The sequence below is a fragment of the Arctopsyche grandis genome, chromosome 13 (genome assembly GCF_051622035.1).
Source record: "Arctopsyche grandis isolate Sample6627 chromosome 13, ASM5162203v2, whole genome shotgun sequence".
NCBI classification, from domain to species: Eukaryota; Metazoa; Arthropoda; class Insecta; order Trichoptera; family Hydropsychidae; genus Arctopsyche; species Arctopsyche grandis.
This window is the reverse complement of record NC_135367.1, coordinates 13,324,897-13,340,132: the sequence shown is the minus strand read 5'-3', so window position 1 is coordinate 13,340,132 and position 15,236 is coordinate 13,324,897. Positions and strand designations below refer to the sequence as shown.

At 35.2% G+C, this 15,236-nt stretch overlaps 2 protein-coding genes across 5 annotated transcripts; one reads left to right on the top strand and one right to left on the bottom strand.

Moving 5' to 3' along the window:
* The first annotated feature begins 310 nt into the window (after nt 1-310).
* On the top strand, nt 311-2,740 carry LOC143921193 (L-xylulose reductase). Its single transcript, XM_077444383.1, has 5 exons — nt 311-448; nt 521-779; nt 1,770-1,884; nt 1,962-2,164; nt 2,231-2,740. Exons 1-5 carry the CDS (start codon nt 397-399, stop codon nt 2,340-2,342), a joined length of 741 nt encoding a protein of 246 aa, XP_077300509.1. The 5' UTR covers nt 311-396; the 3' UTR covers nt 2,343-2,740.
* On the bottom strand, nt 2,726-14,056 carry LOC143921187 (casein kinase I-like). Of its 4 annotated transcripts, none has more exons than XM_077444373.1 (9): nt 13,981-14,056; nt 8,320-8,430; nt 7,909-8,244; nt 7,622-7,824; nt 7,386-7,545; nt 7,119-7,307; nt 6,620-6,802; nt 6,444-6,541; nt 2,726-6,007 (listed from the first exon to the last, which is right to left on the bottom strand). In XM_077444373.1, exons 1-9 carry the CDS (start codon nt 14,054-14,056, stop codon nt 5,996-5,998), a joined length of 1,368 nt encoding a protein of 455 aa, XP_077300499.1. In that variant the 3' UTR covers nt 2,726-5,995. The 4 variants fall into 4 exon arrangements, with proteins under 4 accessions (XP_077300499.1, XP_077300497.1, XP_077300498.1 ...); XM_077444371.1 differs by having other exon boundaries at nt 3,983-6,007; nt 6,377-6,541; XM_077444372.1 differs by having other exon boundaries at nt 3,983-6,007; nt 6,377-6,541; nt 6,620-6,784.
* Nucleotides 14,057-15,236: the final 1,180 nt, after the last annotated feature.

The window sequence follows — 15,236 nt, the reverse complement described above, 5'->3', positions numbered from 1 at the left end:
TAACTCATAATTTGCCCCAGGGTGTTGTTTTTATTCCCTTTGCTTTATAATAGCCTGTAAATATTCGATAGGTTGTAAGTCGGGGCTATTGTCTGGTCATTTTAGTGACCCTAAACCCTTTTTAACGGCAGTTATATGGAAAAAGATGGTTTTCCATATAATTATATATGGAATATATATTATATATGGAATATATATTATAATTCCACAAAATTCCACGAGAGCTCGAGTGCCAGATGTTCCGTGATCGAGATTTTAGTGATTTGCGCGAGATCGCTTTTTGCGGAATAATCACCGAACCGAATATGAAACTTTCGAATCAGCCTGTAAGTGCGCACTTTAACCTATAAGCGTTTGACACAGACAATACTTGTCAGTCTGCTTTAACGCTTCAAAATGGAAATATCGTTCAAAGGAAAAAATATAATCGTGACGGGAGCAGGGCAAGGTATGGTTATTATTATGATTGTTACAGCCTAACGTAACTGAAACGTGTGTGTATTTTGAAACATTTTTTCAGGCATCGGCCGTGCTATATGTGTCCGTTTAGCGGAGTACGGAGCCAATGTCATTGCTGTTTCTAAAACCGAAGCCAATTTAAAATCACTGAAAGACCAAGTTTCTGTTGAAACAGTGTGCGTGGATTTGGGTCAATGGGATGCTGCGAGAAATGCTATTCAAAAAGCTATCAAAAACAAGCCAATACATGGACTTGTAAACAATGCGGCTATCGCTCAACTTGAACCATTCTTGGATGCGAAACCGGAAAGCTTCGATACGCAAGTTTAATCTTTAATCCTATACATCTGTCATTGAATTTGAAAAACCGACGAAATTTTGGCTCTAACACATATATTTGCGTACATACATGACCTAAAATCAAATGGTTATAAATTGCTTTTAAAAATATTTATTCACACTTTTTATCAAGATTATGTAGGTGAACTTGATTTTCAAATGAATTTTTAGCACAAAAAATGAAAAAAATTATTATTTTTTCATTTTTTTACTTTACCTATGTTTGTTTATATGCTCAGAAAAACACTATTTGTGGGCCAGTTGAATTTTAATTGAAACATAAGAGCCCCCAATTTTGTGCCTTTAATGGTGCTCTTTTTCTCTACATCAATTAACCCTTTGGTGCTGACGTCTTTTCTGTTGAAAGCCCACTATGCTGAAAATTTCGCCAACATTTCCAAGTCTATTAATGAATGTATTTTTCCAAATATTTAGTTCCATCTTCTTCATTGTTGTTAAAATGTAATGCTCGCAATCTAAATGCCAAGCCACAATCTAAAATACTCGGCAGTTAGGGATTTCCATCGCGAAATTCTGCTATGGTTATAAATTCAGAAATTCCGGTGTAAACCAGTCTTTACAAACGTTGACAAATTAATGACATGGATTACACGACCCATGTTCAATGCATTTTTTTTTCAATGCTACCTGGAAAGGCTTAGCGGGTAGTATTCTTTTTTACTTTGTACATGCTCAAAATACAACGCCTATCGGCGTTTTCCAAGCCCATGGACTTGTTAGCAAAATGACGATCGGCATTGGTTAGCATTCGAAGGGTTAATCATGAATTGGTTTAAATTTTTTTTTTATCCAAACCAACAATGGTCAACTGTACTGTTTCCCTATGTAAAATGAATTCGAATATCATTACTTACATATGAAACTTTTCCCACAATCCATTTTACATAGTCAGGTCACTTAAATTTCCATAGAAGAGAAACTGTATGTTTACATATATAAATTTATTCCAGGAGTTTCAATATTAACGTCAAGTCAGCGCTTAATATGAGTCAAATCGTTGCAAAGAATATGATTGGCAACAAACTAAAAGGCTCAATAGTCAATATATCCTCTCAAGCTTCAAAAGTACGTATGAGTAATATATCTGTTAAGCATATAATATTCCCCACTATTCAAGTTAAATTTCATATTCTTCATGGCAGGCTGGTTTGGTGAACCACGCAATATACTGCGCTACGAAAGGAGCCTTGGATGCTTTGTCTCGAGCCATGACTCTAGAATTGGGTCCACACAACATTCGAGTTAACTGTGTCAACCCAACTGTTATCATGACTGAAATGGGAAAACTAGGCTGGTCGGACCCGGCTCGAGCTGAACCAATGCTGCAGAAAATACCATTAAGACGGTAATAGCAATCACATTGTATTACTTCAATATATGATGCGCTTCTATATAATAATCATTGTTTCAGATTTGGCGAAGTGTCTGAAGTTGTTGACGGCGTTATGTATCTTCTGAGCGATCGTTCCAGTATGATCACTGGAGCTGCAATTCCCATCGACGGTGGATTCTTAGCTTGCTGATATTATTAATAACATATTAAATGAAATGAACTTTTATTCCAACGATGGATGGATTTTGTGATGGGAGGGTTTAAAAAATAAATATAGATCAATGTTTATAACAAATGTTCCTGTATTTCGGGTTATAATCATGTATGATCTTATGGATAAGAATCATATTTGGCTGTCCCAACACACAACTCAATTCTTGGTACAAAATTGATCACGAACTGGTTCGTAAAGAATATTTATCACATATTCACTCCTGAATAATAATATAATACATAATATAGGAAATATACAGTAAATGAATTACTTTGTATTGTAAATTTGATCAGGCAAATTTAATAGTGCAATTTTTCAGTATCAGTACGAAAATGTCCCAACGGATTCCACAAAATTTCAACCAGTACTTACACAAAGAAAAAAGAACACGGAACCTCATTGTGCTTCTTAATAACAGCTCAATATGTGTTACAATCTACATACATACAAATGATACAATTAATAATGAAACATAACGTGTCCCTAACACAATCAGCATAATAACAAAGAATATTTTCCATACACATTCAGATTCTACACAAATAACACATCAGGTATGTAGTAATAATAATCATGCAAAATTACATATCTTCATTTACTCCAAAACCTAACTTTCAAATGTATTTCTGAGTACACCAAAGTCGACCGTCGTCAAAATATACACATCAAATTTTAGCACAACTGATATATTGACTAATATTGTGGAAAAATATTAAGAACATGTAATAGATTATTTAATTAAAAAAAGATGCTTATACGTAGATATATGTATGTTGGTGATAATAATAAGTCATTAATTGTATTGTATATTGAAAATCGTAACCGAACTCCGTACATAAGACACAGGGCGTTATATTGCTCGGATATCGGTTGACATTGAATATGGCAGAATGCTAACGGCCGATTTCTGAACATCCCTACACCTGCCAAACGTAATCCTGATAGGACCCCGGTATTAAGGTCACAAAACGATTTCACAGTAGTATATAAAAACAATTGTTTAATAAAATGCTAAGATAAATATAAATCATAACTAAGGTTACTTCAATGCGAAGACGACATAAGTATTGATTAAAATACTTAAAAATAATTTAGATCGAAATATACATACATACACATACATAAGTAGATAATGGAATTTCCCCATTGAGAAGCTGCTGGTCTTACAATTGAACATGTGTTAGGAGATAGAAGATAGAAGTGTGTTGAGACGTTTACACTGACAAACACGATCCTCGACAATAAATACACATTACACCAATCTATTATTATAAGGACAATGTGCTAGAATAAACGTCTCGATACAAACATTACAACGTATACGTAAATCACGCTTTTCTATCAGATTTCAAATTGGAAATTAACTTTTCAGCAATAAAATTTATAAGACACGCATCGATCGATATTGATGTTTCGATAGAAATACGTTAATTTTAATCAAGAATATTACATACCGATCACGATATATTGAAGTAAAATTACATCAAAGTACTCGCTAGTCGTAAATTAATATTAATTTTTGTCTAAAAACATGAATAGCCAATATATTTCTCCTGGCTTAGAAAAAAATGTACACAATCAAGTACATTTACATATAAATATATTTTTTTTGTTTTAAAAAAACAAGCGCAACAGCTGAATGTTATAATGAAAAACAAATTTAATAATAAAAAAAGTTATTATATTATTCTAATTTCTCATTTTATATATATCGAAAAATAAAACCTGGTAACAAATCAGTTCTTTACCATTGTAAAATTGGCTTATATTTCTTGACGCATGGTAAATTTTATTTGCTATTAATGCGACCAGTTGAATAAGAAATTCGTTATTGATTTTAAAAAAAATGGAATCAAATTGCAGTAAAATTAATTCGACAAATAAGCCTAAAACAATCGGCAGACTAAAAAATGAAAGTACAATAAAAATAATTAGTAATAATAGTTTTTTTTAACACAAACTCATGTCTAATTGCACAAAAAATAAATCACAGATATGGTTAATGCACTTAGGAAAGTAAAAAAAAGTACATTTACTAAATACACATTTGTATGGCGTATTAGGCGGGAATGTTATTACACTGACATGCAAAATAAATTTTCAGTGATTCGCTTTGATTTCGTGGTGCTTTTATTCAAATTTTTAAAACACTACATAATGTCCTCAAAATTAAATAAGCGTGTGTATATTTATAGATACGAACCATTATAAATAAAACACGAACTATGCAAAATTGCACTTAATTTTACTTGGTACATTTCAAAAAGTAAAGAAAGCCCGCCTAAAGCATACAGATAAGTTTTCAATAAGCTGACAAAATTACGGACTTTACAATTTAAAACGAGATACGAGACTACTTGTATCAAAATTTATTAATATATTGCGAAACACCTTTTCATATAAATTGAGAAATGAAAATATTCAATCATAAAAATTCAGTATAATTAATAATAAAAGAAAACAACTATAGAAAACATGATCAATCGCAAATTACTTATGTCACTAAGTATCATTTAGTATCTCGATTATTTTGGCACCATACTAAATTGAAAATTAAACTACATAATATTAAAATATAAGTTGAAATAAAAACATGGTTTAATCTAAGGGAGCTTCAAGAGATGTTTCAATAAAAATAAATTAATCGCAAAAAAGTGATGTAATTTGAACAATTCCAAAACCACTTTTTAATCAAAAGATCAGCATTATGAGGAAAATAACCATTACACATTCAAATAATTGTAATAGCATTCTTTTCTATCAAGTCATATGAAGAAATACAGGATTTTATTAATATTGTGTTAAGTAAATGTAAACATATAATGCAGTGTGAAGCTTCTTGAATAGTAAATCAAGGATCCAATTTGTTTGTTTTTTTTTTTTTTGACTAAAACAATACAAGTACATACATGTATATATAACACATTCTTAATACAGAAAAAATCAATATATACTACAATAGTAGACGAATGTATTATTACATCAACTTCAGGCAAAAATACAAAGAGATTTGATTTCACTAAAATATCAATAAAAATAACAAGTATTTCGATAATAATAATAAGGAATAATCAATTCCTGTGGAGACAATGCACACTATAATTCAACATGACCCAAAATCATCGCCAAGCACAAATCACTTAAATCTTTAAACGCTTTTAAGTCTGAATTTCATTATTATTATTAAATCGCTGTTTCAATGAAAATAAATATAATTAAAATTTCACGTTGAAGTCTTAAGCACAAGAGAGCACTCACAACAGAATCACAGTAAAATACACTTCTGAAATATTATCATTTGCGTCCGTTTCACAAAATACCATTTTATTTTTGCTACATGTGTTTGTCTATTTTTATTTTAAAATGAACGATTATCATCCTCCTCTTTTTTAATGAAGATAACAAAATGGCTGTGTATGTAAAAAACACCGACGGTGGGAGTTGGGGGGGGGGGGGGCAATTACAAAAATCAGTTAATGTTTTTCAACAAGACACATAGTGAGCAGATACACTTGAGGACGGAGGTAACAACTCTGATGTAAATCTCTGTTGTCAATATAGTGTGCTCCGCACTGACTCTGTTGACTGCTGCTGTATTTTCTCAAAATTCCCATCTTTGAATATTTGAATTATCTATGTATCTGTAAAACAAAAAAGTCTAAATTAAAACACAAAACATACAAAGAAATAAATTATTTTGTTCAAAATTAAAAATTTATCATATTAGCAATTATGTATAACTGAAAACCACGAGTCAAATATAATTTTCTACAAATTTAAATTTTTATCTGCACCTTTTTATATTGAGATCAAATAACAAAAAATATCAACTGGTCCTTGAATTAAAAAAAATAAATTGCTTATATTATAGAGAAATCATAAAATTTAACAACTCTTACATACAAAATATGTTTTCAAAATTATGTTTATAATTTAATTCAATGTCAAAGTGAAAAAAAATAAATACATAATGAATCCTTCCACATTTTATTCTTAAACATTTGACTCACGGTTGTCAGTTTCAGATTCTATATCTCGTTTGTTAAATATTTGTCCTGTAGTATTATATCTGTGTACCTCCTCTCGTGTTATCACCCCTCCGCCTTTATAAGGTGCACCACTACCGGTAGCCGCAGCCGTTCCTGCAGTACCACTCTCTTTATGTGGGAAACCACCTTAAAACACAAAACATTAAAACTTCATACCTTTTTCTAACTTGTCAAGTAAAACGATGGGCATCGATAAATGCTTACCAGTTTCACGATTACTAGTGTCAGTATCCAGCAGGCGTTTGATGACCTGTTGACCCTGAGCGTGATATCTGTGGTCTTGTTCTGGCGTCGCCGTCGCTCCAGCGCCGTAACCACTCGCGTATCCGGCACCACTTCCTGTCGCAGCTCCGCCACCACTTCCACCTTCTTTACGGGAATAACCACCTTCAAATAAATTATCAAATTCTAAATGACCAATATAAACACATCTATAGTCTTTTGACAGACTCTAACAAGTCCTAAGCAAAACATAAATTATTTCCTATAGTAGTAAGATAAATTTGATTTTAAATAAACACATATCAATATATGCATGTACATAGTATATCAAAATTGTCTTAATTAATTCAGTCCTAAGACACGGACAGTAAGAGGATATATAAAACGCTACACAGAATCAATTACAAAAATAGATGTGTACTATAATAGTGAAAGCAAAAAGGCTTTGCTTCAACGTGTATATCCCATGAATCATAAATACCAGTTTCACGATTATTGGCATCAGAATCGAGAAGCCGCTTTATAAACTGCTGACCAGAACCATGTTGTCTGTGTTCCTGCTCTCGTCCTGATGTTATAGCCGGCGTTTGAGTACCAGAACCACCTCGACCAGCACCAGTAGTGCCCGTGGCTGCCGCACCATTATTACCCTCTTTACGTGAAGAGCCTCCTGAAAAATACAGCCATATTATTGAAATTGTAAAATAATTAAAAACAATTCAAGGTGGATATACAAGAAGTTTCTTACCGAACTTTAGCATATTCCAATCGAATACAAAGTCATAGGAAAAGTAAAGCCTACTGAACAACGTTCGAAACAGCCCTTGAAGCGCTTTATAGTTGGGTTTGTGAGTGAAGCTCATCTGACGACAGCGTTTTAAATAATAATAAAATTCTCCAGGATAGCCCTAAAAATACATTTCGTTAATATACTATTACAAGTAAAAAATTATATTCATAAAGCACATTTAAATGACGACGTACTTTACAAAGTTCGTCTATCGGTTCTGATAGCTTGCTTTCGGAAATACACTCGTACTTTTGTCTTTTATTTGCAGCTTTAAGTCCTTGCCAAGGCAAAGATCCACGATTAAAATACATTAGAACATAACCAAGTGACTCCATATCGTCTCTTCGTGACTGCTCGATTCCAAGATGTGTATTCACTGATGCATAACGAGCAGTTCCTGTTGCAATATAAAAAAAAATTAAAACCACTTCATAATAATTATACTTCATAATATATGTACATACAAAAGTATAAATCATACCTGTTAAATTTTTGTTTTCTCTATATTCTATGTGTTGAAAAGTTCTCGGATCGCGAAACCTTTTAGCGAGACCAAAATCAATAATATGAACAAGATTGCCTTTCTTTCCCAGGCCCATTAAAAAATTATCAGGTTTGATGTCTCGATGGATGAAATTTTTACTGTGAATGTACTCGATACGGGATATAAGTTGATCGGCCAACATAAGTACAGTTTTTAAAGAAAATCTACGCGAACAATACATGAACAAATCTTCCAAGGAAGGTCCTAACAGCTCCATGACCATCACCTCGTAGTCGCCTTCGGAACCGGACCATTTCAACTGTGGAATCCCACCTAAACAATAAAAATTATGTGTTACAAGTATAAAAAGACAATTCAATAAATCAATTCGTTTTCAATTGAACTTACTTCCTCCTTGCAAGCATCTGTATATTTTGCTCTCTGTGTGAAGTTGAGGATGCCGTGCATCGAGACATTCTAATTTAATAGCAACTTCTTCTCCAGTGAGAATACTCGTCCCTGCAAATGTTAAACAAACCAAACTTAAATATACAATAAAAATAAGACGATTTTAAAAATACAAGAAATAAAATTTGGATTTGACAGTGTTAAATTTAATTACATACAAGGGCATTTACTATTATTGTTGACAAATGGAACAATTTTAAAATTCACGCATACATAATCTGAAATAAAGTTTATCAGTGTGCAAGTTTATTATGCATACTGTTACTCTTTGAACATGAAATAATGAAGACAATTGATAAGGATGTTATTGTAAATGTTAAACAAGTGTTAAATTGTTTAATTAGAAGTATAAAAAGAAATGTGTTTATCGTCACGTGATAACAATATTGCAATGAAACAATAATTATGCTACAAGTAAAATTCGTTAAATTGTATTTTAGATGTATGTATATGTACATCAGTGGCGGACGGTGGGTGTTAATACCGGGTGTGCTGTGTATGCCGTAGGGCATAGGGTATAAAATTAGCAATTAAAAAAAAATACTCGTTTTGCATTACAAAAATGTTTAATTTATTAGTTATTTATACATAAGTTCAATGCGACGTTTCTGAGACATAAACTTTTCAATCACGTCTGCATAGAATGTGTCTTTCTGTTTTAATTCCACCAATAACTTTTTTTCTATTGAAATTAAGCTAAGGCCACATAATCTATCTTGACCTTGCGTACCTCTATAGCAAGTTTTTATTCTTTTCAGCGCCGAAAAAGAACGTTCTGCTGAAGCTGTACTGCTTGGTATCGTTAATATTAATTCTCCCAGCTTAAACACCTCTTTAAAACCAGATTTGAGGTTATTTTTTGTCATGAATTGTATTAATTCATGAACAGGTTTCTCTGAAAATTCAGAGCTGGAATATAGCACAATGAGTTCGTTTTTCAATCGAATATAATCAAACAGTGATCCATAAAAATCTTTTAATTTATTAATTAAAACATTTGGAAAATTTTCTTTATATTCGTCATATTTATCATTACAAAGAAGGTGGAAATATTCTAATTTGGAAAGTGAAGAATATCTACATTCGACTTGTGCGATTATGCTATCAACTATTTTGAAATATAATTGACGAAATGAAGTTTTATCTTCTACTTCTGAATAATTTTTTAATCTTTGTGGCCTACGATCATGATCATCATTTTTTTCATTTAAATAATTATTCCATAACATTTCAAAATTATTATCCCTTTCGTATTTCAGTTGCTGCAAAACATGATTAATTTTTTTACAACAATATAAAACGTCCGAAGATTTAGATTGAAGAATGTTATACAAAACATCAGTTATTCCAAACAGTTTTGAAAAAATTTGAAAAAGTTTAATTGTTTGAAAATCCTCTAAAAAGCCTAAAAACCCTCGTGCTTTTATAACAGTATCTGTGTCCCATAATTCACAATTTTCTATAACATGTCGAAAAAAATCTGTAAATTGACTTCTGTATTGTTGTACTGTGCTACTTAAACGAGATGTAAAATTCCACCTTGTGGGTGCTACAGAGGGAAGTCTTTTTGTCACAAATTCCTGTAAAGCGAATACTCTTTTGGAAGATTTTGAAAAGTATGTAGACAATCCATTTAAAGTTTGAAAAAATGATTTACTTTCTTTAATATCAGAAAGACCTTGCTGCAATACTAAATTCAATACATGAGCATAACAGTGTGTAAAAAGAGCAAAAGGATAAGCATTGAGGACTTTGGATTGCAAACCATTTACGTGTCCACTCATTACACTTGCTCCATCATAAGTCTGTCCAACCAATTTGTCTTGAATTTTAAATTCTTCAACTATGTTCACCACGTGACGGAATAGACCATTAGATGTTTTATCAGCACTAACGTCTGTAAAACTAATAAACCGTTCATGTACATTGCCTTTACATACAAAACGTAAAACTGTTGAGAGCTGTGATTTTGTCATTATATCTGAAGTTTCATCGAGAATAATAGCAACAAAACTTGCTGACTCTACTTCATTTTTTATATGAACTTTAATAACATGAGCGATTGCTTCGATTATGTCATTTTGTATACTTGGAGAAGTACCACGAAAGGTAGTAGCAGTATTTAAATGAGTATCTAAAACAGAATCATATTCTCGAAGAGCATTTAGATATTCAATGTAATTGCCTTTGTTTACGGAATTACATGACTCGTCGTGACCTCGCAGGGACAGTTCTTGTTTTCCTAGATAGATTATTGCGTTAATAATTCGTTTTAAAACATCTCTATTTTTATTTACTTGTTCATTATGTCGACTTATTTCGGCTTTACGTTGACTGTCAATTAATACGTCGATTCGTTGTTTGCCAAACATTTGTATGGAAAGAAATGATTGAACGTGTGCCTGCGATCCTTCGTGTTTCTTCAGTGCTGCTGTCAAATGGTTGAGATCAGCAAATCCTTCTTTGTTCCACACATTAATATCTTTGGAGAACAATAAACATGGCCAGCAGAAAAGTTTGGATCGAATTTCACAGCCTGTAATCCATTCGAATTTTTTATAATTTGAAACGCAAAAATGTCTAGTGTAAACTTTTGTTTTTTCTTTATGCAAACTGGATAAATTTGGAAGAGACGGACACGGTTTCCCATATTTAATTATTTTTAATTTTATCTCAAAACTTCTATTTGAAAACGGAATAGTTAAAATGTCTTGAACACTGTTAGCCATTATTAGTTATTAGAGGTAATAATATGACCATAAAAATACGAATGTGCGAAAAAGTACGAGACCACGTGTCGCATCGCATTCGGTCAATTGCCGAGTGGTGCGGTGCGGTGCGCGGTGCTCTGAAGTCGTAGCACACCGTGCGTCTTAATATCGCGAACAAACCTATACAAGCGAATATCCGCCTGCACACTCCAACCAAACCCACCAATTTGCTGCACGGCATAGGTATTCTCTCGTCGCGGCGCACAAACTACATCTAACATCACACAACACGCTGCAGACTGCACACCACACCATACACCACACCATACATTTAGCGCACACGGTAAATACACCATACACATCAATGCCTGTTTATACAACAACACATTATTTTGTATTAAAATACTACTTTATGTGGTCTTTGGTTTTCACGGGTGTGCGCCGCACACCTAGCACACACCCAATATACGCCACTGATGTACATGAAACATGTGTAATATCGTATGTTAGCACAGAATATGAAAAATACTTGTAAAATCGATGAGGCAAATAAAACAATATGGAAAATACCAATTTTGAAAGATTATTGATTGATTGACCAGAGAGGGGCATAAAATATATATTCGGAGACTCTCATAATAATGATATTACTATTGTTGCGTAAGGGTGGGTGGAGGATCCAAGTAAAAGCCAACAGTCGTTTCACAGCATTTATTGATGATTCAGTAGAAACACGCACGGTCACTGCTCCGTCCAGAATGACATGAGATCGCCTACGTACCGCCTTATAAGGGGTAGATCTCTCAGGACGTCTAATCTGTTTACCTACAGTATAGTCACGTATTCGGATATGTATTCCCACGGTATGAGAAGTGCAATCATTGTTTAGCTTTCATGCACTTAGCTCGTCGCTAATCCCTAAAACCACTTACACCGGTCTCACGGTCTCTCAAGACGTCTAATCTGTTTACCTACTGTATAGTCACGTATTCGGATATGTATTCCCACGGTATGAGAAGTGCAATCATTGTTTCATGCACTTAGTTTGTCGCTAATCCTTAAAACCCACTTATACCAGTCGCACGGTATGCATTTAGTTAATCCGTTAACAGATATCCGTTACAGATAATCTTTGAACGGTCAGTCTCTGGGATTCTATTTGCTTACTCCGCGGCGTACGTTACACTATAATAAACATATCCACAGTGAATTGTAATTCCTTATAAACCTCATTATTAAAAATGCGATTTGAATTACGTACAAAGATTGAAATCAATATAAATTCTATATAAATCATCAATATTTCTATAATATAAAAATGTTGCTTTTTCAAAAAGAAAACAAAACTCAAATTGTTTGAAGCATATGTAATGTAAATTTAACTGATTTTCTTTAAATTATCATGCTATTGATATTCTCCACTGTACGAATCCTGTCTATTCGAAATAATATTGATGTAAATAACGCGAATATGGTATCAAAATTTAAATTTAATTAGGATATTGAGAATGATAATAATAAAAAACTATTTAAAAAAAACATTTAAAAGATTTTCCGAAAGTTATAACTGCACATTGAACTAGTATTTAACGGCAAAGATTAGGGTGAAAAAAACGCAACACCCCTAGTTCATATACATGGTACACGGTCCCAAAAATCACCCACTTGAGTGTTTTCGGTTATGTTTTGTCCTTGTATTTATCCTTGCTTGACAGTGATCGATAACAGTGAATCCCATAATTGAAGAAATGTAGGAGAAATTTCATATGGATATGCATACACGTGTGACCTCCCAAACATATGCACTCTGCACGTGCAACTAAACCCGAATTCAGTTTGGGGAACACCCTCTGTTTGAGAGTCAGAGACGTGACGTCCCATATCCCTCAGTCTTCTAAAATGAGTCATCTTAACAAAAGAAATGTCGCTATGAATTTAATATCATTTTCCCACTTGACATTTGGTATGTTATACTGTCCATTTCTGTCCATACATAAACTGCCAACGATTTGGAATGTCAGTATAAAAGTGCAAATCCCAGCCGGTGACTGTACAGTGTGTGGGTGTGAGTGAATTTGACGTATAGACGCAACGCCAGTATTGCCAGTGGAAAAGAAAACGGCTTGAATTAATTTTTCACTATTGTTATACGTAACTTATTTACTTTATTCACATTATTAAAATTTAAAAAACAATTACCGATAGAATTATTAAGTATAGATAAAAAAAAAATCAGAGATACGTTGCTCCAGATCTTTTGCACTGGCAATACTAGCAAGGCGTCCATACGTCAAATACACATACACACACACACACACTGAACAGCCACTGGCTGGAATCTACACTTTTACCGGAATTTCATCTCGGATTAAGCAGTTCGCTCGATATGAAGTGAATTCGAGTAATTTCATGCAAGATAATTTAATATCGAATTAACATACACAATTACAAAGTGAATACGATTATACGATTATAGATATGCGAAAAACAATCGAGTATATTTTTGCTTTTGTTTTATTTTTGAATATCTTTCAATGCGTAATTGCACTATTTTCGCATTTGTTTTTCAGGAGCGCACCGTGACGGAAGTTGAGAACATGCAATTATAATAAAAAAAAAAATGGCGGATATTATTTTCGACGTGTGTAGACCGTCGCCATCACGAGCGAGCCTTTCGTGAGCTGTCAGGGGGTCGTGGCGAGATCGCGGCAGGCTGATAATCAAAATGGAGTCTAGGCGAGGGCCGACATTACATCACAATTTGAAAAACAAAACAAAAGAAGCGCGACATAGGAATGTGGCAGGAAACGTCACAATCATATGCGTGTCGGTGTGTGTGTAGGGTCGGGATCGGAATGCGGGCAGGTAGATGTAACGAACAGTAACGTACCCAGGTAAATGTCACCGAAGGATCCCGAGCCGATCTTGCGGCCCAGCCGGTAGCGGTTTCCGACGCGCAGCTCCATGGGGGCGGCGGGGCGGAGGCGGAGGCGGGGGCGGGGGCTGGAGGCGGGCGCGGCCGGGGGGGCGGAGGCCGGGGCGGGGGCGGGGGTGTCGGCTGGGGGTGCGGAGGGGTGCGGGGGGGGGCGCAGGCCGCAGCCAGCCGGCCGCTGCTACGCTCGCCGCGCCATCTTGCGGCCGCGGCCGGGCGAGGGGGCGGGCAGGGGGGCGGCCGCCGGGGAGAGGGAGGGGGCGCGGGGGGCGCGGGCCGAGGGGCGGCGGCGGGGCAGAGAGCCGCGGCCGCCGTCCATGCGCCGAACTACACTTCCGAGACGGGGCGGATTCCTCGCGATTACTCGGATTACGGCGGCGACCGGAATCGAACGGCGAACGGCGAACGGCGAACGGAGAGCGCGGACCGCGGAACGAACGACACCGAACGGCTATCGGCTATCGGTTAATGCCCGTCCGAACGCGCCCGCTCAGACCACGTCCGTCCCCGCCCGCTACCGATGACAGCTGCTTCGGCCGCCACCGCCGACCGCCTTCCGCGCACTTCTCTCTCTCTTTCACCTCCCGCTCGCCTTCCACGAGTGCGAAAGAAACGACGCTACTTTGCGAGTCGCGCTTATTTTACAAATCCCGCTGCCAACGTGACCGCGCTAAGCGCTACCACCTTCGATCGACCATTATATTTATGCATTATGAACGACGGCAACCTCCCTCGAATATTTTATTCGTTTTCCTTCCTGAGTTCGTACAAATTGAAACGGACGATATCACTTTTTTCCCCGCGACGAAGAATCCGCGTTGTGCATTTCGATCGGCTCGCGGCCGACGGTGCGCACATGCAGTGCCACGTGAATTTAGATTGTATGACTTCTATTTTGATGCAAAAGGTTTTGCCGTCCCCTTTTACCGTCTTGAAAGGTGACAACAGTAAGGGGAGGTACCACTTCCAGTCAACTTAAAAATTAACGTCGTATTGATAAACAATTCAGTAACTTATACTAAGTTGCAATTCGATAAGACTAAATCTCGAAATTAAATTTTCACATGATCACAAAACTATTGTTAAACACAAAACATCTATTGGTAGTACATGTGTACATAAATAAAGAAAAAAAATCATGGATATAAATAACCATAGACAAAACATTTCACCGACAATAAACAAAATTTTAGCTTGAAATATTTATTTAAAAA

Bases quoted from the DNA above. Each gene is read 5' to 3' on its own strand.
- LOC143921193 (XM_077444383.1), top strand. From the start codon at position 397: ATGGAAATATCGTTCAAAGGAAAAAATATAATCGTGACGGGAGCAGGG. The intron at 780-1,769 runs GCAAGTTTAATC...AATTTATTCCAG, and splicing joins AAACCGGAAAGCTTCGATAC to GAGTTTCAATATTAACGTCA. The intron at 1,885-1,961 runs GTACGTATGAGT...TCTTCATGGCAG, and splicing joins TATCCTCTCAAGCTTCAAAA to GCTGGTTTGGTGAACCACGC.
- LOC143921187 (XM_077444371.1), bottom strand. From the start codon at position 14,056: ATGGAGCTGCGCGTCGGAAACCGCTACCGGCTGGGCCGCAAGATCGGC. The intron at 8,431-13,980 runs GTACGTTACTGT...TAACATTTGCAG, and splicing joins CTTCGGTGACATTTACCTGG to GGACGAGTATTCTCACTGGA. The intron at 8,245-8,319 runs GTAAGTTCAATT...TTTATTGTTTAG, and splicing joins CAGATGCTTGCAAGGAGGAA to GTGGGATTCCACAGTTGAAA.